The sequence below is a fragment of the Pristiophorus japonicus genome, chromosome 2 (assembly GCF_044704955.1).
Source record: "Pristiophorus japonicus isolate sPriJap1 chromosome 2, sPriJap1.hap1, whole genome shotgun sequence".
NCBI lineage: Eukaryota > Metazoa > Chordata > Chondrichthyes > Pristiophoridae > Pristiophorus > Pristiophorus japonicus.
The window spans coordinates 9,433,941-9,460,092 of NC_091978.1; the positions used below are offsets into that span (position 1 = coordinate 9,433,941).

A 26,152-nucleotide genomic window follows, 5' to 3' on the forward strand; every position below is an offset into this window, starting at 1 on the left:
ATTACTTTAAATCTATGCCCCCTGGTTGTGGGACATGCAAGTGCTGGCAGGCTAATTAACGGTGGGTGGGAAGGAGGAGGCCCACTGTCAACTCTGATCGAGTCTTCAACATTTTCACGCACTCTCTGGATAGCGAGGAGCCAATGCAAGGTTTTCCCTTCCCAGCCCAGGCCCTGCGTTAACCAGGTCACAGGGACCGTCCCATCGTCCTTTGTAACTCACTGGTGGGAGGTGCCACAATTGGCCTCAGCACCCCTATGCCTGCTCTTGCCCCTGCTAAACACCTTTGTTCCAAAGAAAACAACCCCAGCCTATCCAATCTTTCCTCACAGCTAAACTTCTCCAGTCCAGGCAACATCCTCGTAAGTCTCCTCTGTACCCTCTCTGGTGCAATTGCAATTTACTGTAATGTGGTGACCAGGATAGTACTCCAGCTGTGGCCTAACTAGTGTTTTATACAGTTCAAGCATAACCTCCCTGCTCTTGTATTCTATGCCTCGGCTAATAAAGGCAAGTATTCCGTATGCCTTCTTAACCACCTTATCTGCTACCTTCGGAGATCTGTGGACATGAACACCAAGGTCCCTTTGTTCCTCTACACTTCTCAGTGTCGTACCATTTAATGTGTATTCCCTTGCCTTGTTAGCCTTCTCCAAATGCATTACCTCACACTTCTTCGGATTGAATTCCATTTGCCACTGTTCTGTCCACCTAACCAGTTCATCGATATCTTCCTGCAGTCCGCAGCTTTCTTCTATTGAGGGAGTGCAGCGAAGGTTCACCAGAGTGATTCCCGGGATGGTAGGACTGACATATGAGGAGAGATTGGATCGACTGGGCTTATACTCACTGGAATTTAGAAGAATGAGAGGGGATCTCATAAAAACGTATAAAATTCTGACGGGACTGGACAGGTTAGATGCGGGAAGAATGTTCCTGATGTTGGGGAAGTCCAGAATCAGATGACACAGTCTAAGAATAAGGGGTAAGCCATTTAGGACTTCTTCACCCAGAGAGTGGTGAACCTGTGGAATTCTCTGCAACAGAAAGTTGTTGAGGCCAGTTCGTTGGATATATTCAAAAAGGAGTTAGATGGGGCCCTTACGGCTGAAGGGATCAAGGGGTATGGAGAGAAGGCTGGGGTGGGGTACTGAGGTGATGATCAACCATGATCATATTGAATGGTGGTGCAGGCTCGAAGGGCCGAATGGCCTGCTCCTGCACCTATTTTCTATGTTTCTTCACACGGCCGATTTTTGCATCGTACAATGAAGGATGGTCAGGTGGGTCGGAGTGCCCATGCCCCTTCATTGGTTGCTTTTCAATGGGAAGAGTGGGGATGGGAAAGAACAATGCAGCGCTGGGATACGTGACTCTGCACGGTAATAAGGGCCCTTTTCTTTGTGTGTGGGTCACACAGAGCTCACGGTTGCAACGCGCAGATTAACGGGTTCAAAAGTGCCACCTACCCAGACACTGATCTGTTGCTGTTCGTGTCAGTGGATCAGATCAACACTTCATTATACAACAGCTACAAGAGTCCAGCCAGTCTAAATCTCCTTAAGCGCTTCTAAACTACCCTATTATTGTCAATATAATCCTGCATTTTTCAAAAATAAATCGCCGGTTGCAGTACAGCAACACTTGTACACATTTCCCTCTGACAAACATTTCCGTTCCCCACCCCACCCCACCGCTCCCTGCGCCAAATCCTTCACTCAGACACTTGTGACATGATGAAGTTCTAAATATAGATCTGTGAAAAGGAGGAAGAAACAATTTGCATTTATATAGTGCCTTTCACCACCTCACAACGTCCCAAAAGCGCTTTACAGCCAATGAAGTGCTTTTGAAGTGTAGTCACTGTTGTAATATGGGAAACGCGGCAGCCAAATTGCGCACAGCAAGCTCCCACACACAGCAATGTGATACTGACCAGACAATCTGTTTTTAGTGATGTCGGTTGAGGAAAGAAGACTTGCATTTATATAGCGCCTTTCACAACCAAAGGACGTCCCAAATAGGGACAAATATTAGCCCAGGAGACTATGGGAGAACTCCCCCTGCTCTTCTTCAAACAGTGGCCGTGGGATCTTTTGCATCCCCCTGAGAGGGCAGACGGGGACTCGGGGTTTAACGTCTCATCGGCAAGACAGCACCTCCGATAGTGCAGCACTCCCTCAGTTCTGCGCTAGCAGCTTGGCTGATGAACTCGGTAGGGGAACTTGAATCCACTACCTTCTGGATCACCGAGGCCAGTGTGCTGCCATGGAGCCACAGGTGACCCAAGCAACTAACTGTGTTGAGTTAGCTCAGTTCTGCTGGGTTGGCAACAGTGCCCCAAGTCTCGGCCTCGCAATTATATAACTGCAAAGGGATATAAATGTCAGGCAAGTTACTTCCCGTTCCTGATCAGTATCCCGTTTAAAAACACATTTGTGAGCGTCGCTGGCAAGGCTGGCATTTATTGCCCATCCCTAATTGCCCCTTGAGAAGGTGGTGGTGAGCCGCCTTCTTGAACCGCTGCAGTCCGTGTGGTGAAGGTGCTCCCACAGTGCTGTTAGGGAGGGAGTTCCAGGATTTTGACCCAGCGACGATGAAGGAACGGCCGATATATTTCCAGTCAGGATGGTGTGTGACTTGGAGGGAGACTTGGAGGTGATGGTGTTCCCATGACTTGCTCACTGGATGTCGGGTAAGAACAGGAGCATGGCCCCGCTGTTTCAAAGCATGAAGGGAATTTGCAGGGGTGGATAGAGAGCCACTCTTCTCTCTCACAAAGGAATCCAGAACAAGGGGTACAGAATCCTAGAATTCAAGCTAAGCCGATCAGAAGCGATCCAGGCAAAACTCCTTCACACAAAGTCAATTAAGGTGTTTAAGAGGGAGCTACATATTTACTTGGGAAGAAAGGATATTAAGGAATGTGGAGAAAAAGCAGGGGTTTGAGATTTAAAGGACAAAAATGCCAAGGCTAATAAAAATGGTAATGCAGGCTGAATGGCCTTCTCTTGTGTTCCTCAGTTGAATCGCCTGCGCATGCTCACTGTAGCTAATAAAGCCTTCCACAGCCAAGCAGCCCACCAACAGTGGCTGCCGAGGTTTACACCCGGCCACTCGGGCGAGCGACGGGAAGGTTACCTGATATCTGTGGTGCCCCTGCCCAGGGAAAGGTCACTGCCTTCAGGAGATAACGGAATAAGGGGTTATGGGGAGCGGGCAGGGAACTGGATCTGTCATGATCGTATTAAATGGCAGAGCAGGCTCGAGGGGCCGTATGGCCTACTCCTGCTCCTCTTTCTTATGTTCTTATTATGAGAGGGAGGTGGGAAGGTCGGAGGAAGAAAAGCAACCAAGCGACAGGAAATTGGGGACAGTCAAAAGGTTAGGGTCGGAGTGCATTTGTCAGCACATGTACACAAATCTTTGAAGGTGGCTGGACAAGGTGAACAGGCTGTTAATAAGGCATAGGGGAACTTTGGCTTTATAAAAAGAGGCATAAGAACATAAGAACTAGGAGCAAGAGTAGGCCATTCGGCCGCTCGAGCCTGCTCCGCCATTCAATATGATTATGACTGATCTTCTACCTCAACTCCACTTTCCTGCACTATTCTCATATCCCTTGAATCCCTTAATATCCAAACATCTATCGATCTCTGTCTTGAGGCAAAGAGTACAAAAGCAAGGAAGTTATGCTAAAACTTTATAAATCACTGCTTAGGCCCCAGCTGGAGTATTGTGTCCAATTCTGGGCATCACACTTTAGGAAGTAATTGGGAGGAGGTAGAGAGGGTTTCAGGGGAATTTTTTTCACCCAGAGGGTGGTGGGGGTCTGGAACTCACTGCCTGAAAGGGTGGTAGAGGCACCACATTTAAAAAGTACTTGGATGTGCACTTGAAGTGCCGTAACCTACAGGGCTACGGACCTAGAGCTGGAAAGTGGGATTCGGCTGGATAGGTGTTTATTGGCCGGCACAGACACGATGGGCCGAAATGGCCTCCTTCCGTGCCGCAAATTTCTATGATTCTATCAGGGTGCCAAGGCCTTGTAGAGGAGATTTACGAGAATGGTTGAAGGGATGAGGGCCTTCAGTTATGTTGATAGACTGGAGAAGCTGGGGTTGTTCTCCTTGGAGCAGAGAAGGTTAAGGGGAGATTTGATAGAGGTGTTCAAAATCATGGGGGGGGGGGGGGACACGGGGGGGTTAATAGGATAAATAGGGAGAAACTGTTTCTTCTGGCAGGAGGACACAGATTTAGGATCATTGATAAGTACCAGACGAGAGATGAGGCAAAATAATTTTTTACGCAGCGAGTTGTTGTGATCTGGAATGCGCTGCCTGAAAGGATAGCAGAAGCAGATTCTGTAGCAATGTTCAAAAGGGAATTGAATAAGTACTTGAAGGGGAAAGAATTGCCGGGCTATGGGGAAAGAGCAGGGGAATGTGGGATGAATGGGAGAGGTCTATCCTTCTGTGCTATATGCCCTATCCCTGTAATCTCCTCCAGCCCCACTATGCCCCCGAGATGTCTGCGCTCCTCTAATTCTGCCCTCCTGAGCATCCCTGATTATAATCGCTCAACCATCATTGGCCGTGCCTTCTGTTTCCTCGGCCCCAAGTTCTGGAACTCCCTCCCTAATCCTCTCCGCCTATCTACCTCCCTTTCCTCCTTCAACACGCTCCTTAAAACCGACCTCTTTGGCCAAGCTTTTGGTCACCTGCGCTAATTTCTCCTTCTGCGGTTCGGTGTCAAATTTTTATCTCATGATACCCCTGTGAAGCGCCTGGGGATGTTTCACTACGTTAAAGGCGCTGTATAAATACAAGTTGTTGTTGTATGATTCTAAGTATGCGCGCGCGTCTGCGTGGAACCCTGTGGTCACTTTGAACCCGGTGCTAAGCCGGCTGATTAAAGGCTACTTTGTGAGGGCGGGCCTCCCGAATTACTACGGCCGGCCGACAAACACTTCGCGAGGAAGTTCCGAAGCCTCGAGATACGCTGGACTGTGCTCGATCAATATTCCAAAAACGGAATATATGTAAATAAAAAAAGAAACGGCAGTTAGACCCGTGAAAAGGGATTAGCCACGGACCGCGGCGTTACTGAGTGACTGCGATACCGCCCCCCCGCCCTCCCCCCCCCCAGCTCCCGCCACGCCACCCGCGAAGTAAAGCAGAGCGAAGCAATGGGTTGAGAACATCAGTCAGTGGCGACGGCTACATTCACAGTTCCTGACAAACCCCCATCTATCTTCGAACTGAAAAGATGACAGGACAAGAGTCCCCTTTTTATTTTCATGTCACGCCCACTGCTGTCCCAGGAGATTGCTGGATTGAGTAGCTCTTTTCAGTCGCAAGCTATGCGGCGAAGTTATATATATATATATCTATATATATATATATATCTTAAAAAAACAATCCATGTAGGTACCTGCTGCAATGACGTCACTGGTAGTAAGAGAACCTTATAGGTGGGGCGAGGATGGCTGTAAGTCATCGTTATAATGCAAGCACTCTGTCACCAAGCTTGGAAAGAATGGTCGGCAGTGGTCGATGACAGAATGCTAATTCCTCTCCCCCGTCCTTTGATTTGCTCTGCGGACATTATCTCTCGCAACAAAAAGTCTGCCAGGCAGGTGGTCCCCGCACCACTGCTCCCTGTGTACCAAACACCTGCTTAGTGTCGACCCTCCCCGAGAGCCGCTCCAGTGCCTCACTGCGGGACTGTCGAGCCGAGGGCCACGACAATGGCCCCTCCCTTCTACGCTCGGAGATGGGGTGAGGGCCGGGGGGGGGGGGGGGGGGGGTGGGTGGTGGGCGGAGGTGAGAGAGGTTAGGTCTGGCCGGTCGGGCCTCAGCCTTTTCTCGAAGGCCCGAAAGCCAACACAAAAAACAAAAACGAGCATCGACGGCGGGCGAGGCCCCACCGAGTAGTCGGCTAGCGGCGGGGGTGGGGGGAGACGGGACGAACGTCAATCGCATCCTGCAGGCTCTGCGGTCTTCAGTCACACATTTAAAACAAAGGCTTACTTGTCTCAAGTCGATGAAGGCCAACTGCAGCGTGTCCCCTTGGAACCCAGGCACCGGTCCGGATCTGGCAAAGTCTGTGGGAAAGAAAAGAGGATAAAAACATCTCTAAACAACCATGGACAGGGAGATTGGCAGACGGATGACAGCACAGACAGTGAGGCCAAGCTAGAGGAGGACCATTCTTCTAAGGAATCATGTCTTCCTCCCCTACACCTCTTTGTTCACCCGTCAAAAATTCTGTCATCAAACCACCATTAATTCCCAGCCTTGACAGCTAGGAACTGTACTAATCGACCTAAAATTTATTCCCATGGGCTGTTTTAGCTTCATAGTTTTTCTTTCCCCTTCTTTCTCGAACGAACAAACAGCTTGCAAATGGTTTCGCGACACAATAAAATCTACAGCTGGTGAAATCCTTTCACTTGTGTTAAACTGATTTGATTTTCTGTCCCGCAAGGCCAACACTGTGGGATCTTTTAAATTACACGCCTGTCACCTGATTTTATTAATGTTAATAAGAGAACATTAAAAGCTCTGATCTCCCCCCCTCGCAACCCGCCCCCCTCCCCCACCTCTCCCCCGCACCCCTCCCTGTTTACAACTTGATTTAAGATGAACATTTAAACAGGACGCAAAACGGCCCGATATCGTTCCGTTATTAGCGACCTTTCAGGAGGATCGGAAATTATTAGCGTGCCCAGCGGTCAAGGAGATCGGTGCTGTGACTTGCAGCGGGCAAATGAAATCGAGAAGCAGAGAAGGGGGAAGCAGAAAGAAAGGGAAATCGGGAGAAAGAAACTGGGATCGAGAGAGAGAGGCACAGGAACAGGCAGGGGCACAGAGTCGCGGGAGATAGAAAGAAAGACTTGCATTTATATAGCACCTTTCAAATCCACCGGACGTCTCAAAGTATTTTACAGCCAATGAAGTACTTTTGGAGTTTTGTAATGTAGGAAACGTGGCAGCCAACTTGCGCACAGCAAACTCCCACCAACAGCAATGTGATAATGACCGGATAATCCATTTTTATGTTGATAAATATTGGCCAGGACACTGGGAATAACTCCCCGTGCTCTTCTTTGAAATAAGGCCATGGGATCTTTTACGTCCACCTGAGAGAGCAGATGGGGCCTCGGTTTAATGTCTCATCCGAAAGACGGCACCTCCGACAGTGCGGCACTCCCTCAGTACTGCACTGGGAGTGTCAGCCGAGATTTATGTGCTCAAGTTCCTGGAGTGGGACTTGAACCCACAACCCTCTGACTCAGAGGCACGAGAGAGCTGCCCACGGAGCCACAGTTGGCATTGTAGAGGGGCATGAGCGTGACAATGAGCAGCGTTGCAGGTGAGAAAGTGCAGGGGGAGAGGCGGGAAACACAGGGCGATGGGGTGAGAGCACGTGGCGAGACACAGAGGGAGAGAGACGCCGTTCGACCCAGAGACAGAGAAGGGGAGACCGAGAACAGACGGAGAGGTTACAGACCCAGGTGAAGAGAGGTGTAAAAGAGAGGGATAGGAGACAAGAGGTGAATGAGAGATACGAGAGACATCTTTCTCGCTATTAATCTGACGGGAGACAAAACCATACTTTTGTTGCAACCAACAAGCTTTTGAGTTTGGCATCGTGTGCTGTTTAGATCGTCGTTAAAACCTGCGTTAGAAGGGAATTTTAAACCAGTGATTTTCTATTCACCTGTTATCTTATCTGGGACCCCACAGTTTCATAGCTGAAATGAAACTAAATTTTATACATATATATATATACTCCATATCAGTGCACTTATTAAACATTTGGAACAATATGTTCAGCTGTCCTCTTTTTCCAAGCAAGTCTATGCCGCGATAGAGTTTCAGAGGCAACGTATCACCACATTCGCACTCTCTCAGCCTCCAATAAAACTGATTAAAAGACATTCACGGTCTTCTTCCCTCTGTCTGTAGGAAGCGAATTACGACTGTTCACCTTACTAGTGGACAAACACCATAAGAACATAAGAATTAGGAGAAGGAGTAGGCCATTCGGCCCCTCGAGCCTGCTCCGCCATTCAATGAGATCATAGCTGATCTTCGACCTCAACTCCACTTTCCCGCCCGATCTCCATACATCTTGATTCCCTTAAAAGAGTCCAAAAATCTATTGATCTCTGTCTTGAATATACTCAACAACTGAGCCTCCACAGACCTCTGGGGTAGAGAATTCCAAAGATTCACCATCCTCTGAGTGAAGAAATTTCTCCTCATCTCAGTCCTAAATGGCCGACCCATTATTCTGAGACTGTGAGCCCTGGTTCTAGACTCTCCAGCCAGAGGAAACATTCTTCCTGCATCTACCCAGTCAAGCACTGTAAGAATTCTGTATGTTTCAATGAGATCACATTCTTCTAAACTCTAGAGAATATATGCAGAGTCCACTCAATCTCTCCTCATAGGACAATCTCCCCATCCCAGGAATCAGTCTGGTGAACCTTCGTTGCTTGGATTAGCGCTTGGATGATATCCCTCTGCCCGTGAGTTAGAAGGCATGGGTAACCCACCATTCAGATGGCGGACACCATAACGCCCTATGGGAGCTGCAATCACTCATCCATGCATATTGGCAATAGCAATTTCTGGGCTTCCACAGTCATATCAGAAGTGCGTCAATGAACCGCTCTGAGACCAAGGTGGATGAATATTTGTGTTGGGATGTGAGTGAAGGAGATGGGATAAGGACAGAGTTACACAGGCTATTTAATGCTCCAAAGCAACACATTAAAAAAATTCATTCACGTGATGTGAGCATCGTTGACAGGGATGGCATTTATTGCCCATCCCTAGTTACCCCTTGAGAAGGTGGTGCTGAGCTGGCTTCTTGAACAGCTGCAATCCATGTGGTGAAGATGCTGTTAGGAGAGGGTGAACATAAGAATTTCGAGCAGGAGTAGGCCATTCAGCCCTTCGAGACTGCTCCGCCATTCAATAAGATCATGGTTGATTTTCGACCTCAAATCCACTTTCCTGCCTGATCCCCGTATCCCTCGATTCCCCTAGAGTCCAAACATCTATCTATCTCAGCCTTGAATATACCCAAGAGACTCAGCTTCCACAGCCCTTTGAGGCGGGGGGAGCGGTTTCCTGGATTTTTACCCAGCGACGATGAAGGAACATGTGTTTTTCCATTGGTGGGTTCCTGCAAATCTGATTGGTGGGCGGGGTCTTCTTGCGCAAGGCAACTTGCAAAGCAACATTAAATGTCAACGTCTAATTGGGTCATCCATTCTATGGCCTTGGGTGAATTGGCGTGAATAGAAGCTGTCCCTCCAGGCAGTGATCTTGGCATGCAACAGTTCCATGGCTTGGGGAAGTCCAGAACCCGATGTTGGGGAAGTCCAGAACCAGGGGTCACTGTCTAAGGATAAGGGGTAAGCCATTCAGGACCGAGATGAGGAGAACCTTCTTCATTCAGAGAATTGTGAACCTGTGGAATTCTCTACCACAGAAAGTTGTTGAGGCCAGTTCATTAGATATATTCAAAAGGGAGTTAGATGTGGCCCTTAGGGCTAAAAGGATCAAGGGGTATGGAGAGAAAGCAGGAATGGGGTACTAAAGTTGCAAAAATGATCAGCCATGATCATATTGAATGATGGTGCAGGCTCGAAGGGCCGAATGGCCTACTCCTGCACCTATTTCCTATGTTTCTATAGCTACTGCACTCTGTTTTGGTCCCCTGGGCAGTTTTGGCTCAACCTTACCATTCATGAGATTAATAAGGTAACGTTTAGGGCCATTCTGCCTCCTCTGTCGATGAGACGAACGGATGTTATCCCCTTTCCGTGCTTTACCTTCTCAGCCAGGGCTCAGTGGGCAGTACCATTGCCTCTGAGTCAGAAGGTTGTAGGTTCAAGTCCCACTCCAGAGACTTGACACTCCAGTGCAATACTGAGGGAGTGCTGCACTGTCGGAGGTGCCGTCTTTCGGATGAGACGTTAAACCGAGGCCCCGCCTGCCCTCTCAGATGGACGTAAAAGATCCCACAGCACTACTACAAGAGCAATATTTATCTCTGATCCAACATCACTAAAAACAGATCATCTGGTCATTCTCACCTTGCTGTTTGTGGGAGCTTGCTGTGCGCAACTTGACTGCCGGGTTTTCCAAACAGTGACTACACTTCAAAAGTACATCATTGGCTGTAAAGCACTTTAGGACGTCCTGAGGTAGCGAAAGGCGCTATATAAATGCAAGTCTTTCGTTCTTCCTTGGCAGACAGTGGCAGCAGTCAGGCTGGTAACCAATGAATAGGAGCAGAGCTGAACCCTCGGTATTGCAAACTCATTTATTGCAAAGATACCCTCATCAAAAGAAAATCCCGGGTTAGATAGTTCAAAAGATTAACCAGATAGTGGGCCCCTCTCTCCAATCAGAGCGACTGGTTTCTGATCTGCACAATAGCGTCAGAGGTCAGCAGACAATGCAGGCTGACACTCCAGTGCTACATTGTCAGGGTAGACACTTTTTGGTTAAACTGAGGCTCTGTCTACCTGCTCAACAGGACAGTAAAGAACCCTCGGCATTATTCGAGGGGAAACAGGGAGCTCCGCTGGTGTCCTGGCCAGTACTCCTCCCTTAACAAACAGAACTAGGGGCGGTTAATATAAGATAGTCACGAGCAAATCCAATAGGGAATGAGGGAGGAACTTCTTTACCCAGAGAGTGGTGAGAATGTGGAACTCGCTACCACAGGCAGTGGCTGAGGAGAATAGTATTTAAGGGGAGGCTGGATAAGCATATGAGGGAGAAAGGAATAGAGGGTTATGCTGATGAGGTTAAATGAAGAAGGGTGGGAGGAGTCCTTGTGGAGCATAACCACCAGTATGGACCCTGTAACGTTACACACTTTTCAAGAAGGCACAGAAAAAGGTACAGAAGCGAAGCGAAATGCAGAAGCAAACGGAAACGAACAGAACTGAAGATAAAGACCAGAAGAGGGAACAACCGGTCACGGAACCAACGATCACGGAACCAACGATCCATGATTACAGCCACGAACTGGACGGGTGATTGTATGTCTTCAGTCAATTCTCTCAGAAGTCTAGTTCTGTAGTTTTTAGTTAGTTTTGAGTAATAAAACTGACAATGGTTAAGCCAAAAACTTTGTGTCACATGTGGTCCTTTTTCCTGTAATCCCCGAGGTCTACGAATCAAGGTAGAGTGTAAAACAAACACGCTACAACCCGTTGGGCCGAATGGCCTGTTTCTGCACTGTATACACTTTGTAATTGTAAAAACAGTGATGGAGGTGTCGTCTGTTGGAGGATGTGAAAGATCCTACGGGAATAAAAAAGTGCAGGGGCTCCTTCTGGTAATCTGGCCAGGATTTCTTCTCCCAAGCCAGCAGCACCAGGATGATGAGTCGAGACACAGAAACATTGAAAATAGGTGCAGGAGCAGGCCATTCTGCCCTTCGAGCCTGCACCACCATTCAATAAGATCATGGCTGATCATTCACCTCAGTACCACTTTCCTGCTTTCTCTCCATATCCTTTGATCCCTTTAGCCGTAAGGGCCATATCCAACTCCCTCTTGAATATATCCAACGAACTGGCCTCAACAACTCTCTGCGGTAGGGAATTCCACAAGTTAACAACTCCCTGAGTGAAGAAGTTTCTCCTCAGCTCGGTCCTAAATGGCTTACCCCTTATCGTTAGACTGTGACCCCTGGTTCTGGACTTCCCCAACATCGGGGACATTCTTCCTGCATCTAACCTGTCCAGTCCTGTCAGAATCTTATACGTTTCTATGAGATCCCCTCTCATTCTTCTAAACTCCAGTGAATACAGGCCCAGTCGATCCAGTCTCTCCTCATATGTCAGTCCTGTCATCCCGGGAATCAGTCTGGTGAACCTTTGCTGCACTCTCTCAATAGCAAGAACATCCTTCCTCAGATTAGGAGACCAAAACTGAACACAATATTCCAGGTGAGGCCTCACTAAGGCCGTGTACAACTGCAGTAAGACCTCCCTGCTCCTATACTCAAATCGCCTAGCTATGAAGACCAACATACCATTTGCCTTCTTCACCGCCTGCTGTACCTGCATGCCCACTTTCAATGACTGATGAACCATGAAACCCAGGTCCCGTTGCACCTCCCCTTTTCCTAATCAGCCGGTATTCAGATAATATTCTGCCTTCGTATTTTTGCCACCAAAGTGGATAACCTCACATTTATCCACATTATACTGCATCTGCCATGCATTTGCCCACTCACCTAACCTTTCCAAGTCACCCTGCAGCCTCCTAACATCCTCCTCACAGCTCACACTGCCACCCAGCTCAGTGTCATCTGCAAACTTGGAGATATTACATTCAATTCCTTCATCTAAATTATTGGTGTATATTGTAAAGAGCTGGGGTCCCAGCACTGAGCCCTGCGGCACCTCACTAGTCACTGCCTGCAATTCTGAAAAGGACCCGTTTATCCCGACTCTCTGCTTCCTGTCTGCCAACCAGTTCTCTATCCACATCAATACATTACCCCCAATACCATGTGCTATAATTTTGCACACTAATCTCTTGTGTGGGACCTTGTCAAAAGCCTTTTGAAAGTCCAAATACACCACATCCACTGGTTCTCCCTTATCCACTCTACTCGTTACATCCTCAAAAAATTCTAGAAGATTTGTCAAGCATGATTTCCCTTTCATAAATCCATGCTGACTTGGACCGATCCTGTCACTGCTTTCCAAATGCGCTGCTATTTCAATATAAGACCTCAGATAGAGTGCTGTGTGCAGTATTAGGCTCGATAGGGACGATATTGAGGCTTTAGAGAGGGTACAACTTGGATGTTGCCTGATATGAGGGAATACAAGAAGGAAGACATGAAAATTGGGGCTTTTTTGTTCGAATAACACTAAGTAGTGGGCTTACTGCCTTCCGTAGTCCAGTCCCGCCTGGAATTAGCTCAATCAACATCACTAAAAAACAGATTATCTGGTCGTTATTACATTGCTGTTTGTGGGAGCTTGCTGTGTGCAAATTGGCTGCCACATTTCCCTATATTACAACAGTGACTACACTCTAAAAAGTACTTCACTGGCTGTAAAGCGCTTTGGGACACCCGGTGGTCATGAAATGCAAGACTTTCCTTCAATAATGCATGAAAGACCACAATTCGATCTGTGGAACAGGTTGAACAACTATCACGTGCATTTATGTATGCATTATTTATTGAATAATGCATACATAAATGCACGTGATAGTTGTTCAACCTGTTTGTATAATACCACAGCAATAAATCTGAATTATAATTGGTTACAAGAAACACAAATAAACTCAGCCAACACCATCACAAACGCGAGTAGAATAGAAATAAATCGTGTCACCATTCTACCAGAATTCATCGCCCGTGTTTAATAAGAAAACAAAAAATAGGAGCAGGAGTAGGCCCCTCGAGCCTGCTCCGCCATTCAATAAGATCATGGCTGAAGCGATCATGGCTGAAGCCTTATTGAACGGCGGAACAGGCTCGAGGGGCCAAATGGCCTACTCTTGTTCCTATTTCTTATGTTCTTAAGTGACTGGGGGCAGAGGTCAGAGAATGGGAAACCATCATGGTGGCCAAAATCTGACTATAATTTCCCCGCTCAACAAACTTCCTTCTTAGAATCTTTGAGGGCTTCAATCCTTCACCACTGTGAACAACTTGTCCCAGCCAACCTTCCTTCATAAACTGCTACCTTCTATTAGAATCGAAGGATAGACCATTGAGGCATGAATCCTTTTCAATTTGAACTAACTAACCAAGTGCACTCTTGCAATGTATATACAAGTAGCAGTATCTTCCATTTCTGGCAAGTTTGGGAAGGATCTCAGGTTGACCTGAGCCCACTCAGTGAATCTGAGACTCCTTGGCTCGACCACCTCAATCTGTGCTTTTACGACCCTGAAACAAACGGCAATCTGCACAAGTCCAGCTTTTTCAGAAGCGGTACAAAGCTCAGCAAATTCCCGACCACTTCCCAGCAACCTTCCTTCTCCCACACATTCTTCAGCAAGAGTCACTGGACGGCGGCAAGAGAATGAAGCCCAACTCATTCCCGGAGGCACTGTGTCCGAATGTCGCACCACTATTACCACAGCTGAGATCAGCACAGATCATCTTGCACCTTGGTATTTGGGGAACTGCAGAACTGACATAAGAACATAAGAATCAGGAGCAGGAGTAGGCTACACAGCCCCTCGAGCCTGCTTCGCCGTTTAATAAGATCATGGCTAATCTTCTATCTCAACTCCACTTCCCCGCTCTACCCCCATATCCCTTGATTCCCTCGGTGCCCAAAAATCTATCGATCTCCGCCTTGAATATAATAATCGTCAGCCCTCTGGGGTAGAGAATTCCAAAGATTCACCACCTTCCGAGTGAAGAAGTTTCCCCTCATCTCAGTCCGAAATGGCCGACCCCTTATTCTGAGTCTGAGCCTGTGACACTCTCCAGTTAGCCGCACTTCAAATAATTAAATGATTAAAAAAAGCTCATGTAATGTTGGCCTTTATCTCCGAGGGGCTGGAATTCAAAGGGGTAGAAGTTATGTGACAGTTATATAAAGCTCTGGTCAGACCCCTCTTAAGAAGGTGTTAAACAACCATTGCGAAGCTTATCTGTGCTCCTTAATTCTGACATCTATGATTGGGAGTCCCCGAGCCTAGTCTGATGTCAACATGTACCTATGGTCTCTAATGTCGTCTTGGGTAATCCTTGCCACTGGCCCAAGACCTCGCTCTGTCAAGCCCATGTGATGGCTGGTGTGCAACGGCCACCACACGTTAAAAAAATCCACACACAGGCATCTTCATAGAAACATAGAAAATAGGAGCAGTAATAGGCCATTCAGCCCTTCGAGACTGCACCGCCATTCAATATGATCATGGCTGATCCTCTATCTCAACACCACATTCCCACTTTCTCCCCATACCCCTTGATGCCTTTTGTGTCTATCCACCCTTCAACATGTAGTTCGGGACCTGGAATATTAGGTCCTTCATTGAAACACCTGTGAACTCATCCCTTTTTGACGTGGAAGCAAGTCATCCTCGATACATTGAAACATTGAAAATAGGTGCAGGAGTAGGCCATTTGGCCCTTCGAGCCTGCACCGCCATTCAATAAGATCATGGCTGATCATTCACCTCAGCACCCCTTTCCTGCTTTCTCTCCATACCCCTTGGTCCCTTTAGCCATAAGGGCCATATCTAACTCCCTCTTGAATATATCCAAATAACTGGCCTCAACAACTCTCTACGGTAGAGAATTCCACAGGTTAACAACTCTCTGAGTGAAGAAGTTTCTCCTCATCTCAGTCCTAAATGGCTTACCCTTTAGGTAAGGCTCGAAGGGCCGAATGGCCTACTACTGCTCCTATTTTCTATGGTTCTATGAAGATGCCTGTGCGTGGATTTCTTTAACGTGGGGTGACCATTCCCCACCAGCCACCACACGGGCTTGACAGAGCTCGGTCTTGGTCCAGTGGCAAGGGTTACCCAAGACGACACCTGAGACCATAGGCACAGGTTGGCATCAGACTAGAGTCAGAATTAAGGAGCACAGCTAGTTGCTTCACAATGGTTGTTTAACAGACAGTCTGACCAGATACGAGGGGCCGCCTAAGAAAGATGGTCTCTGGGCTCATGTTAGCGCAGGGAAAGATCAAACACTCCAGTTTGCGCAAACAGAAAACCTACCTGACGGATTTGGGGATTATTTCGGTTTGAAGACTCTCGAGTGTAGTCATGGGTTTCCCTATGTGTCAGACATGTGGCTGACCAAAAGACAAATTGGAAGGAGTAGATGAGACGATCCGGTAAAGCGTGAAGTAGCGACTGAGTTTTAAACATCGGAGGATTGTAGGCGGAAGCGAAGACCGAGGGAAGTAAGGAGCTCCACAGTTTTGAGGTCCTGGCAAACAATGAGTTAGAGATGGAAAGGGTAGGATGACCCTGGATTTCAATAATATAGGAACAAGAGGAGGCCATTCAGCTCCTTGAGCCTGTTCAGCCATTCAATAAAATTACAGCTGATGTGTATCTTAACTCCATCTACCCACCTTGGTTCCATAACCCTTAATACCCTTACCGAACAAAAATCTATCAGTTTTGACATTTTCAATTTACCTCCCGTTTCAATAGTTTTTTGAGAGACAGAGTTCCAATATTTCCACTATACTTTATGTGAAGAAGTGCTTCCTGACATCACCCGTGAACGGCCTGGCTCCAATTTTAAGGTTATGCCCCCTTGTTCTGGACTCCCCCCCCCCCCCACCAGAGGAAACAGTTTCTTTCTATTTACCCTATCAACTCCTTTAATCATTTTACCTCAATTGGATCCAATTTTCTATAATCAAGGGAATAAAAGCCAAGTTTATGCAACCTGTCCTCATAATTTAAACCCTCTAAGCCCCGGTATTATCATGGTGAATCTGCACTGCACCACCTCCAAGACTAATATATTCTTCCTGAACGTAGTTACTCCAGATGAAGGAGGCAGATTTTAGGGAGCTGGGAAAGAGACTAAAAAGTAGGACCTCAAAGGTAGTAATCTTCACATTACTCCCAGTGCCATGTGCTAGTGAGTACAGAAAAAAGGAGGATAGAGCAGATGAATGCAGGTGGGAGGGCTTTAGATTCCTGAGGAATTGGGACCGTTTCTGGGGGAGGTGGGGCCTGTACAATCCGGACGGGTTGCACCTCAACAGTGCCAGGACCAATATCCTCGCAGGGAGGGTGGGGAGGTTGCTCGCGCTGGTAGGGAGGGTTTAAACTAGCTTGGCAGGGGGGATGGGAACATGAGAGTAGATTCAGAAGGGAGAGAAGAAAAACTGGAAATAGAAGGCAGAAAATTAGTAAGCAAGTTTGGAAGGCAGAGGATACAAAGACTAGAAAATAGACAACAAGGGAGTTTGGCAGTGCTAAATGGTATATACTTCAATGCAAGGAGTCTGGGGAATAAGGCAGATGAGCTAAGGGAACTGATAGACAAGTGGGAGTATGATATTATAGCTATTACTGAGACATGGCTGAAAGAAGGGAAGATATGGTGGCTCAACATTCCTGGTTACTGGGTTTTCAGACGAGATAGAGAGGGGAGTAAAAAAGGAGGGGGGAGTCGCAATATTGAGGAAACAATTACAGCTGTGAGGAGAGATGATATGTTAGAAGGATCATCAAACGAGGCCTATGGGTTGAACTGAAGGACAAAAAAGGGCCAGTCACACTGCTGGGAGTGTACTATAGGCCCCCAAATAGTCAGAGAGAGATAAAAGAGCAAATATGTAGGCAAATTTCTGAGAAGTGCAAAAACAATAGGGTAGTAATAATAGGGGATTTCAACTATCCTAATATTGAGTGGGATAGAATTAGTGTGGAAGGTACAGAGAGAGCAGAATTCTTAAAGTGCATGCAGATGAACTTTTTTAGCCAGTAAGTAAGAAGCCCAAGAAGAGAGGGGGCAGTTCTGGACCTAGTTTTAGGGAATGAAGCTGGGCAGGTGGAAGGGGTATCAGTGGGGGAGTATTTTGGTGCCAGTGATCATCAGTTAGATTTAGGGTAATTATGGAAAAGGATAAAGATAGACCAGCAATAAAAGTTCTCAATTGGAAAAAAGCTAAGTTTACTAAAGTGAGATGTGATTTAGTGGTCTGGAAACAACTACTTGAAGGTAAATCAGTGTCAGAGCAGTGAGAGGCATTCAAGGAGGAGATAGTGAGGGTACAAAGCAAGTATGTTCCCTTAAAAAAAAAGGTTGGGACTAACAAATCTAGAGCCCCTGCCAAGGGGCATACAGGGTAGGATAAAGAAAAAAAGGGAAGTTTATGACCGATAGCGAGGGCTCAATACTGCAGAAACCCTAGAGGAGTATAGAAAATGCAGGGGTGAAATTAAAAAGGAAATTAGGAAAACAAAGAGCGGACATTAAAAAAATTGGCAAGTAAAATCAAGGAAAATCAAAAGATAATTTATAAATACATTAAGAACAAGAGCATAACTAAAGAGAAGGGCCTATTAGAGTCCATAAAGGTAATCTGTGTGTGAATGCGGAAGACATGGGTAGGGTTCTTAATGAATACTTTGCGTCTATTTTCACAAAAGAAGGACAATACAGACATTGCAATCAGGGAGGAGGAGTGTGAAATAATAGACGAAATAAACATTGTGAAAAAGATAATATTAAGGGGCTTAGTAGCTCTGAAAGTGGATAAATCCCCAGGCCCAGATGAAATGTATCCCAGGCTGTTAAGAGAAGCAAGAGAAGAAATAGCAGAGGCTCTGACCATCAATTTCCAATCCTCTCTGGCTACAGGTGTGGTGCCGGAGGACTGGAGCTCTGGTAACGTTGTACCAATGTTTTAAAATGGAGAAAGGGATAGACCGAGTAATTACAGGCCAGTCAGCCTAACCTCGGTGGTTGGAAAATTATTGGAAAAAATTCTGAGGGACAGGATAAATCTTCATTTAGAAAGACACGCATTAATCAAGGATAGTCAGCATGGAGTTGTTAAAGGAAGTTCATATCTGACTAACTTGATTGAATTTTTTGAGGAGGTAACAAGGAGGGTTGATGAGGGTAATGCGTTTGATGTAGTATATATGGATTTTAGCAAGGCTTTTGATAAGGTTCCACATGGCAGACTGGGCACGAAAGTAAATGCCCCTGGGATCCAAGGCAAAGTGGCAATTTGGATCCAAAATTGGCTCAGAGTCAGAAAGCAAAGGGGTAATGGTTGATGGGTGTTTTTGTGACTGGAAGGCTGAATCCAGTGGGGTTCTGCAGGGTTCAGTACTGGGTCCCTTGCTTTTTGTGGTATATATCAATGGTTTGAAGTTGAAAGTAAAGGCTATGATTAAGAAGTCTGCAGATGATGAAAAAATTGGCCGTGTGGTTGATAAAGAAAAAGAAAGCTGTAGACTGCAGGAAGATATCAATGGATTGGTTAGGTGGGCAGAACAGTGGCAAATGGAATTCAATCTGGAGAAGTGTGAGGTAATGCATTTGGGGAGGGCTAACAAGACAAGGGAATACACAATAAATGGTAGGCCAGTTAGAAGTGTAGAGAAACAAGGGGACCTTGGAGTGCATGTCCACAGATACCTGAAGGTAGCAGGCCAGGTAGATAATGTGGTTAAGAAGGCATGCAGAATACTTGCCTTTATTAGCCGAGGCATAGATTTCAAGAGCAGGGTAGTTGTGTGTGAACTGTATAAAACACTAGTTAGGCCACAACTAGAGTACTACATGCAGTTCTGGTCACCACATTACAGGAAAGATGGGATTACACTAGAGAGTGTACAGAAGAGATTTATGAGGATGTCGTCTGGACTGGGGAATTTTAGCTACGAGGAAAGATTGGATAGGCTGGGGTTGTTTTCTTTTGGAACAGAGGAGACTGAGGGGAGACCTAATTCAGGTGTATAAAATTATGAGGGGCCTGGATAGAGTGGATAGGAAGGACTTAATCCTCATAGCAGAGGGGTCAATAATCAGATTTAAAGTAAGTGGTAGGAGGTTTAGAGGGGATTTGAGGGAAATATTTTCACCCAGAAGGTGGTGGGGTCTGGAACTCACTGCCTGAAAGGGTGGTAGAGACAGAAATCCTCATAGCATTTAAAAAGTACTTGGATGTGCACTTGAAGTGCCGTAACCTTCAAAGCTATGGACCAAGAACTGGACCAAGAACTGGAACATGGGATTAGGCTGGATAGCTCTTTGTCGGCCAACACAGACACAATGGGACGAAATGGCCTCCTTCCGTGCTGTAAATTTCTATGATTTCGGTGGGGTCTGACCAAGGCTCGACAACTGAAACATCACTTCCACCCCTTTGTGTTCCAATCCCCTTGAAATAAAGGCCAACATTCCATTAATCTTTTTGATCATTTTTTGTACCAGTGCACTAGCCTTACGTGATTTGTGTACATCAGAGAGATAATTTATGGATTTATATTCTGAGGTGTTATTTGAGTTTAATTGCCTGCCCTAGGGAGATTGAGAGGATTGGGTAGAGCCCACACTCGGATCCTTCACCTGGACATCTACTACAAGGACAAACAAATTATTGATTAATTCATGACCACATGTCCTATTGATTGATCTGCAGGCACTCAACCATCACTAAAGAAAGACTTGCATTTATATAGCGCCTTTCACCACGACTGGACGTCTCAAAGCACTTCGCAGCCAATGAAGTACTTTTGGAGTGTAGCTACAGTTGTAGTGTGGGAAACGCGGCAGCCAATCTGCGCACAGCAAGCTCCTACAAACAGCAATGTGATCATGACCAGATAATCTGTTTTTGTTATGTTGATTGAGGGATAAATATTGGCCCAGGACACCGCGGGATAACTCCCTCTGCTCTTCTTCGAAATAGTGCCATGGGATCTTTTACGTCCACCTGAGAGAGCAGACGGGGCCTCAGTTTAATATCTCATCCGAAAGACGGCACCTCCGACAGTACAGCGCTTCCTCAATTCCAGACTGCCCTAGTCAAGTGGCAGATCAAGTTGCTGTCCCTCTATGTTGATTAAGCACTCTTCAGTGTTACATTCATGAAACCCTATCATCACTACTAATAGTAGAGATACTGATGTTCCCATTAAAGAGGGAGGGGGAGGGGGGAAAAGAGAGAGGGAGAGAGAGAGGGGAAGGGAGTAGAAAGAGGAAGGGAGGAGAGAGGTCAGGGGAAAAGAGAAGGGGCAGAGAGAGGGGGAGTGAAAAAGGAAGGGGAGAGAGAGGGAGGAGGAGGGGAAGGGAGATAGAGATTGCGAGAAAGAGAGGGACAGAGAGGGAGAGCAATGGAAAGGTGAGAGGGAGGGGAAGAGAGGGGGAGATATAAATAGATAAATTGAGAGAGAAAGAGAGGGAGCAGAGGGGAAGGGGATAGAGAACAGGGAGCGAAAGAGAGTGAGAGTGAGAGAGAGAGTGGGCAGAGAGGAAGGGTAAGGGGAGAGAGAGGGGAGGGGAAGAGAATGGGAGAGATTGAGAGAGAGAACGAGAGAGAGAGAGAGCGAGAGAAAATGAGAACACTAGCCCATGGTGGGCTTTGATGAGCCCGAAAGTGGATTTGTCTATCGACACTGTCTTGGCTCGCAAGTGAAAAATCACCACTTGGGCAAGGGACCAGAGGACAGCTAGTGCCTAAGCTACCAAGAGCCGGCACGGGACAGCGCCTTTAGGGAGGAGGGCAAGGGGTGTCATTCTCAATGGATATTTCTGACTGATCATTGTCTGAATCGCAAAGCTCACACGGAAAGAAGAAAACAAGTAAATTTTGCCAAGTAAGTATAAAGTAAGGTTTCAGGATTCTCACAGAGAAAGAAGAAGAGGCCATTGGACCCAAATTCCCGTCTTTTTCAAGATTGATCTCAATCGCACCATTTGACATCCTCCAACTCCTTCGCTATCCAGATATACAATGAATTGTCTTTGGTCCCTATTTATCTGAAAGTCCTTCCTTGGTAGCTTAGCTCACATCTCTAATACCCTTTTGGTGATAGAGTTGCCCTGCTTTCACATTTTTGACTTGTGTCCCCTGCTATTTGAACCGATCACCACAGTGAATGTTTCCCCTGGATTGAGTACCCATCATGATCTTGAAAACTTTAATTAGGCTACTTCAAAATCTCTTTACCAAAGTAAATAAACTCCACTTCCTCAACCTTTAAGAAGAATAGCACAGAACGTACAGGACAGAAACAGGCCATTAGCTCAACTGCTCCACACGAGCCTCCTCCCACTTTATTTCATTTCAACCTGCTCCGAATTTCTGCTGCCCAGAGTTTCTCAGCCATGGTTCAGAGGGTAGCACTCTCGCCTCTGAGTCAGAAGGTTGTGGGTTCGAGTCCCGCTCCAGGGACTTGAGCACAAAAATCTAGGCTGACACTCCAGTGCAGTGCTGAGGGAGTGCTGCACTGTCGGAGGTGCCGTCTTTCGGTTGAACCGTTAAACCGAGGCCCCGTCTGCCCTCTCGGGTTGGCATTTCGAAGAAGAGCAGGGGGAGTTCTCCCCGGTGTACTGAGCCAATGTATATCCTTCAATCAACATCACTAAAACAGATTATCTAATCATAATCACATTGCTGTTTGTGGGACCTTGCTGTGTGCAAATTAGCATTTCCTACATTACAACAGTGACTTAACACTTCAAAATTGGCCGTAAAGCACTTTGGGATGGACAGAGGTGCTGAAAGGCACTATGTAAATGTAAGTCTTTCTTTTATTCTTTCCTGGCCAACTCTGTGATCCCTAACTGATCCATTCCCTCTCTCCGCCCTCCCAACCAACAATCCTCACCAGTTCTGCCTTCTATGCATTATCCTAACCAGCGCTCCATGAGCTCATTTGCCATACTAATGATTCCCTATTTACTCCTACTCGGCAGGATAAAGGATAAGTAATTGCAGTGCTTGAGTCCTGGATAGTTCCAAACGGAGAACGATAAACTGAACAGCAATTTTTCATGAGTTTCTGGTGAGTTTATAGAACTAAGGAGATCTAATAGCCATTAGGAGGGTATTTATCTCACTACACGGACCAGCTGTCTGGAGTACGGCAGATAGCAGGAGCCCTCTCTCTTCTCATTACAGTTAATCTCTCTCATTGGTGGCTGTCCTGGACAGGTTGAAATTTATCAAATGCTTTAAAAAACCGCAGTAGATGATGACGTGCAATTTTTAAAAAAGGAGGGAGGGGGACTGGGATAAGGCGGGGGGGGGGGGGGGGGAACTATTATTTTTCTTCACTGAACATGGGAAAATAAAATAAACAACAAAACCTTTATTAATTCCGCGGCTAATGCTCCCCATTACATCATAAACACAACTCCGACAAAAGGGTTATTTTACTCGAGAGCGAAGGCACTTTGTGTGAGTGTCCCTATTCTTAGCTTCCAAACACTAGGGATGACAGTGAAAAATGGCCGGGTTAAGGCACCACTATCAATCTCAATTACAGTGACTGTAATGTGAACGGAGTCTCTCTGGGCGGGAGAGGTCACCTGCCCCCAGTGCTCAGGTTAGGAGGCACCTGCTATTCAGTGTCTGCAAAAACCCGCCATTCTCAAGGCCTTGTGTGTCTTATTTCTAAACCTCCCCGCCCCCCCCCCTCCCGACTCCTCCCCGCTCCCCCAAGACAGGGCTGGTCTCTCTCTCTATCTCTATTCATGCTGCAGACACAGCAATTCAAGGCGTTCCATACCAAGGTTGTGTCGGCTTTTCATCTCCCTCCCTCTCTCTCTCTCTCTCTCTCTGGCCTGCCCCCTGCTGCAATTCAGCAGGCAGCCGATGTACCCTTGGGCTACCGTGGTGCCCCTGCGCCCCCCCCCCCCGATCCCAGCCCCCCCCTCCCCGAGTCAGAGACTGAAGTTATATACACAAGGGCGCAACCCGAAGGCTTAAGGGGTAAAGGCACCGTTTGGTCTCGACGCTCATCATCATCATCACAGGCAGTCCCTCAGAATCGAGGAAGATTTGCTTCCACTCTTAAAATGAGTCCTTACGTGGCTGAACAGTCCAATACAAGAGCCACAGTCCCTGTCGCAGGTGGGACAGACAATCGTTGAGGGAAGGGGTGGGTGGGACTGGTTTGCCACACGCTCCTTCCGCTGCCTGCACTTGATTTCTGCATGCTCTCGGCAATGAGACTCGAGGTGCTCAGCGCCCTCCCGGATGCACTTCCTCCACTTAGGGCGGTCTTTGGCCAGGGACTCCCAGGTGTTAGTGGGGATGTTGCACTTTATCAGTAATGTTTCCTCTGCCCACCTTTGGCTCGTTTGCCGTGAAGGAGCTCCGAGTAGAGCGCTTGCTTTGGGAGTCTCGTGTCTGACAGGCAGACAATGTGGCCTGCCCAGTGGAGCTGATCAAGTGTGGTCAGTGCTTCAATGCTGGGGATGTTGGTCTTACGGGACCAGCCAAGTGCCAGGTACAGTGCACTGAGCTACAATTAGCCTGTGGCATCAAGGGGCTATCTGAATGTGGGGGGGGTTCCCGATTACTACCCAGCGATTTGTCTTGAATATTGAGGGGGCGGTGGGGAGCGGAGTGTGAAAGAGCAGCTTCCACTACGCTGCCCCCCATCATCCTAGGCAGTCCCTCGAAGCAAGGATGACTTGCTTCCACGCCAAAAAGTTCACGGGTTTCAATGAAGGACTTAATATTCCAGATCCTGAACTATATGTTGAAGGGTGGAAGATGTCTGTGCGTGGATTTTTTTAACGTGGGTGGCACACCAGCCAACCCACGGGCTTGACAGAGCTAGGTCTTGGTCCAGTGTCAAGGGTTACCCAGGACGACTGGAGACCAGCTCTGCTGCAAGGACCTAGTGCGCACACATATCGTAGTGTGGGCTGGGCCCGTGCTGCCCCTGGGCCCTCGCCTCTTCTGGCCCCAAACTCACACCTCTCCTGGGCCCCGGTCACTTCCCTCTACAAACTCTCGCCACTCCTGCGTCCCTCCTGCTGTACCTGCTCGCACTGCAGTCAGCGACCTGGCTTCGTAGCCGTCGCCCTCCTGCAGCAGCACGCGCTGATCCCCATAGTGGAGTGGAGGACCCGGCTGACAGCATCTGTGGATTCGGACTATTTGCTTGTGTGGACAGTTGGTTGGGCCGAATGGCCTGTTTCCACGTAACTTCGAGGAGTTTTTATGTATAACTGCATCCAGCAGGGGCTCAGCATCCTAAAGGATAGGGGCAGGATTGGATTTTTTCCTTGATTAGCGCACACCCATCAGAAACAGATAAAGAACTTGCATTTATATAGCGCCTTTCACAACCTCAGAACGTCCCAAAGCACTTTACAGCCAATGAAGTATTTTTTAAAAATTGAAATGTTGTCATTGTTGTAATGTGGGAAACGCAGCAGCCAAGTTGCTGCACAGAAAGCTCCCACAAACAGCAATGTGATAATGACCAGATGATCTGTTTTAGTGATGTTTTTTTTTATGTATTCATTCACAGGATGTGGGCATCGCTGGCAAGGCCAGCAGTTATTGCCCATCCCTAATTGCCCTTGAGAAGGTGATGGTGAGCAAATGAAATTTAATTCGGAGAAGTGTGAGGTAATGCACTTGGGGAGGGCTAATAAGGAAAGAGTATACACATTAAGCGGTAGGCCACTTAGAAGTTAGGTGAGCAAAGGGACCTTGGAGTACATGTCCACAAATCCTTGAAAGTAGCAGGCCAGGTGGATATTTTCTATGTTTCTATAGTCCTTACTACTCGGGGGATCAAGGGGTATGGTGAGAAAGCAGGAATGGGGTACTGAAGTTGCATGTTCAGCCATGAACTCATTGAATGGCGGTGCAGGCTCGAAGGGCCGAATGGCCTACTCCTGCACCTATTTTCTATGTTTCTATAAGGTGGTTAAGAAGGCATACAGAATGCTTGCCTTTATTGGTCAGGCATAGAATACAAGAGCAGGGAGGTTATGCTTAAATTGTATAATACACTGTTTAGGCTACAGCTGGAATACTGCGTGCAGTTCTGGTCGCCGTATTATAGGAAGGACATGATTGTATCAGAGAGGGTGCAGAGGAGATTTACGAGGATGCTGCCTGGAATGAAGAATCTTAGCTATGAGGACAGATTGGATAGGTTGGGTTTGTTCTCCTTGGAACAGAGGAGGTTGAGGGAAGACCTCATTGAGGTGTATAACATTTTGAGGGGCCTGGATATAATGGGCCTATTTCCGTTGGTGGAGGGGCCAATTACGAGGGTGCATTGTTTTAAGATGGTGGGTGGAAGATTCAGAGGGGATTTGAGGGGAGGATGCTTCACGCAGAGGGTTGTGGGGGTCTGGAGCTCACTGCCTGGAAGGGTGGTGGAGGCGGAAACCCTCACCACTTTTAAAAGGTGCTTGGATGGGCACTTGAAGTGCCGTAACCTGCAGGGTTACGGCCCTAGAGCTGGTAATTGGGGTTAAACTGGATAGCCTCTTGTTGGGCGGCGCAAAAATGATGGTAAGTACTTCAGGGAATCGAATACGGCCAGGGTGATCTCCTGGACTAGTTTTGATTGCCTGGATGGGTCGGAGAGGAATTTTCCCAGATTTTTCCCCCCAATTGGCCTGGGTTTTATCTGTTTTTTGCCTCTCCCAG

The 26,152-nt window shown here is 47.2% G+C and overlaps 1 protein-coding gene across 5 annotated transcripts in view; it reads right to left on the reverse strand.

Annotated features, from left to right (window-relative positions):
* LOC139235688 (exocyst complex component 6B-like) overlaps positions 1-26,152 on the reverse strand; it is a 780,151-nt gene that overhangs the window by 142,353 nt on the left and 611,646 nt on the right. For all 5 annotated transcript variants that reach the window (XM_070866730.1, XM_070866738.1, XM_070866752.1 and 2 more), the window contains one exon: positions 6,033-6,106. In XM_070866730.1, the coding sequence (XP_070722831.1) occupies positions 6,033-6,106 (74 nt within the window). The remainder of the gene's footprint in view (positions 1-6,032; positions 6,107-26,152) is intronic.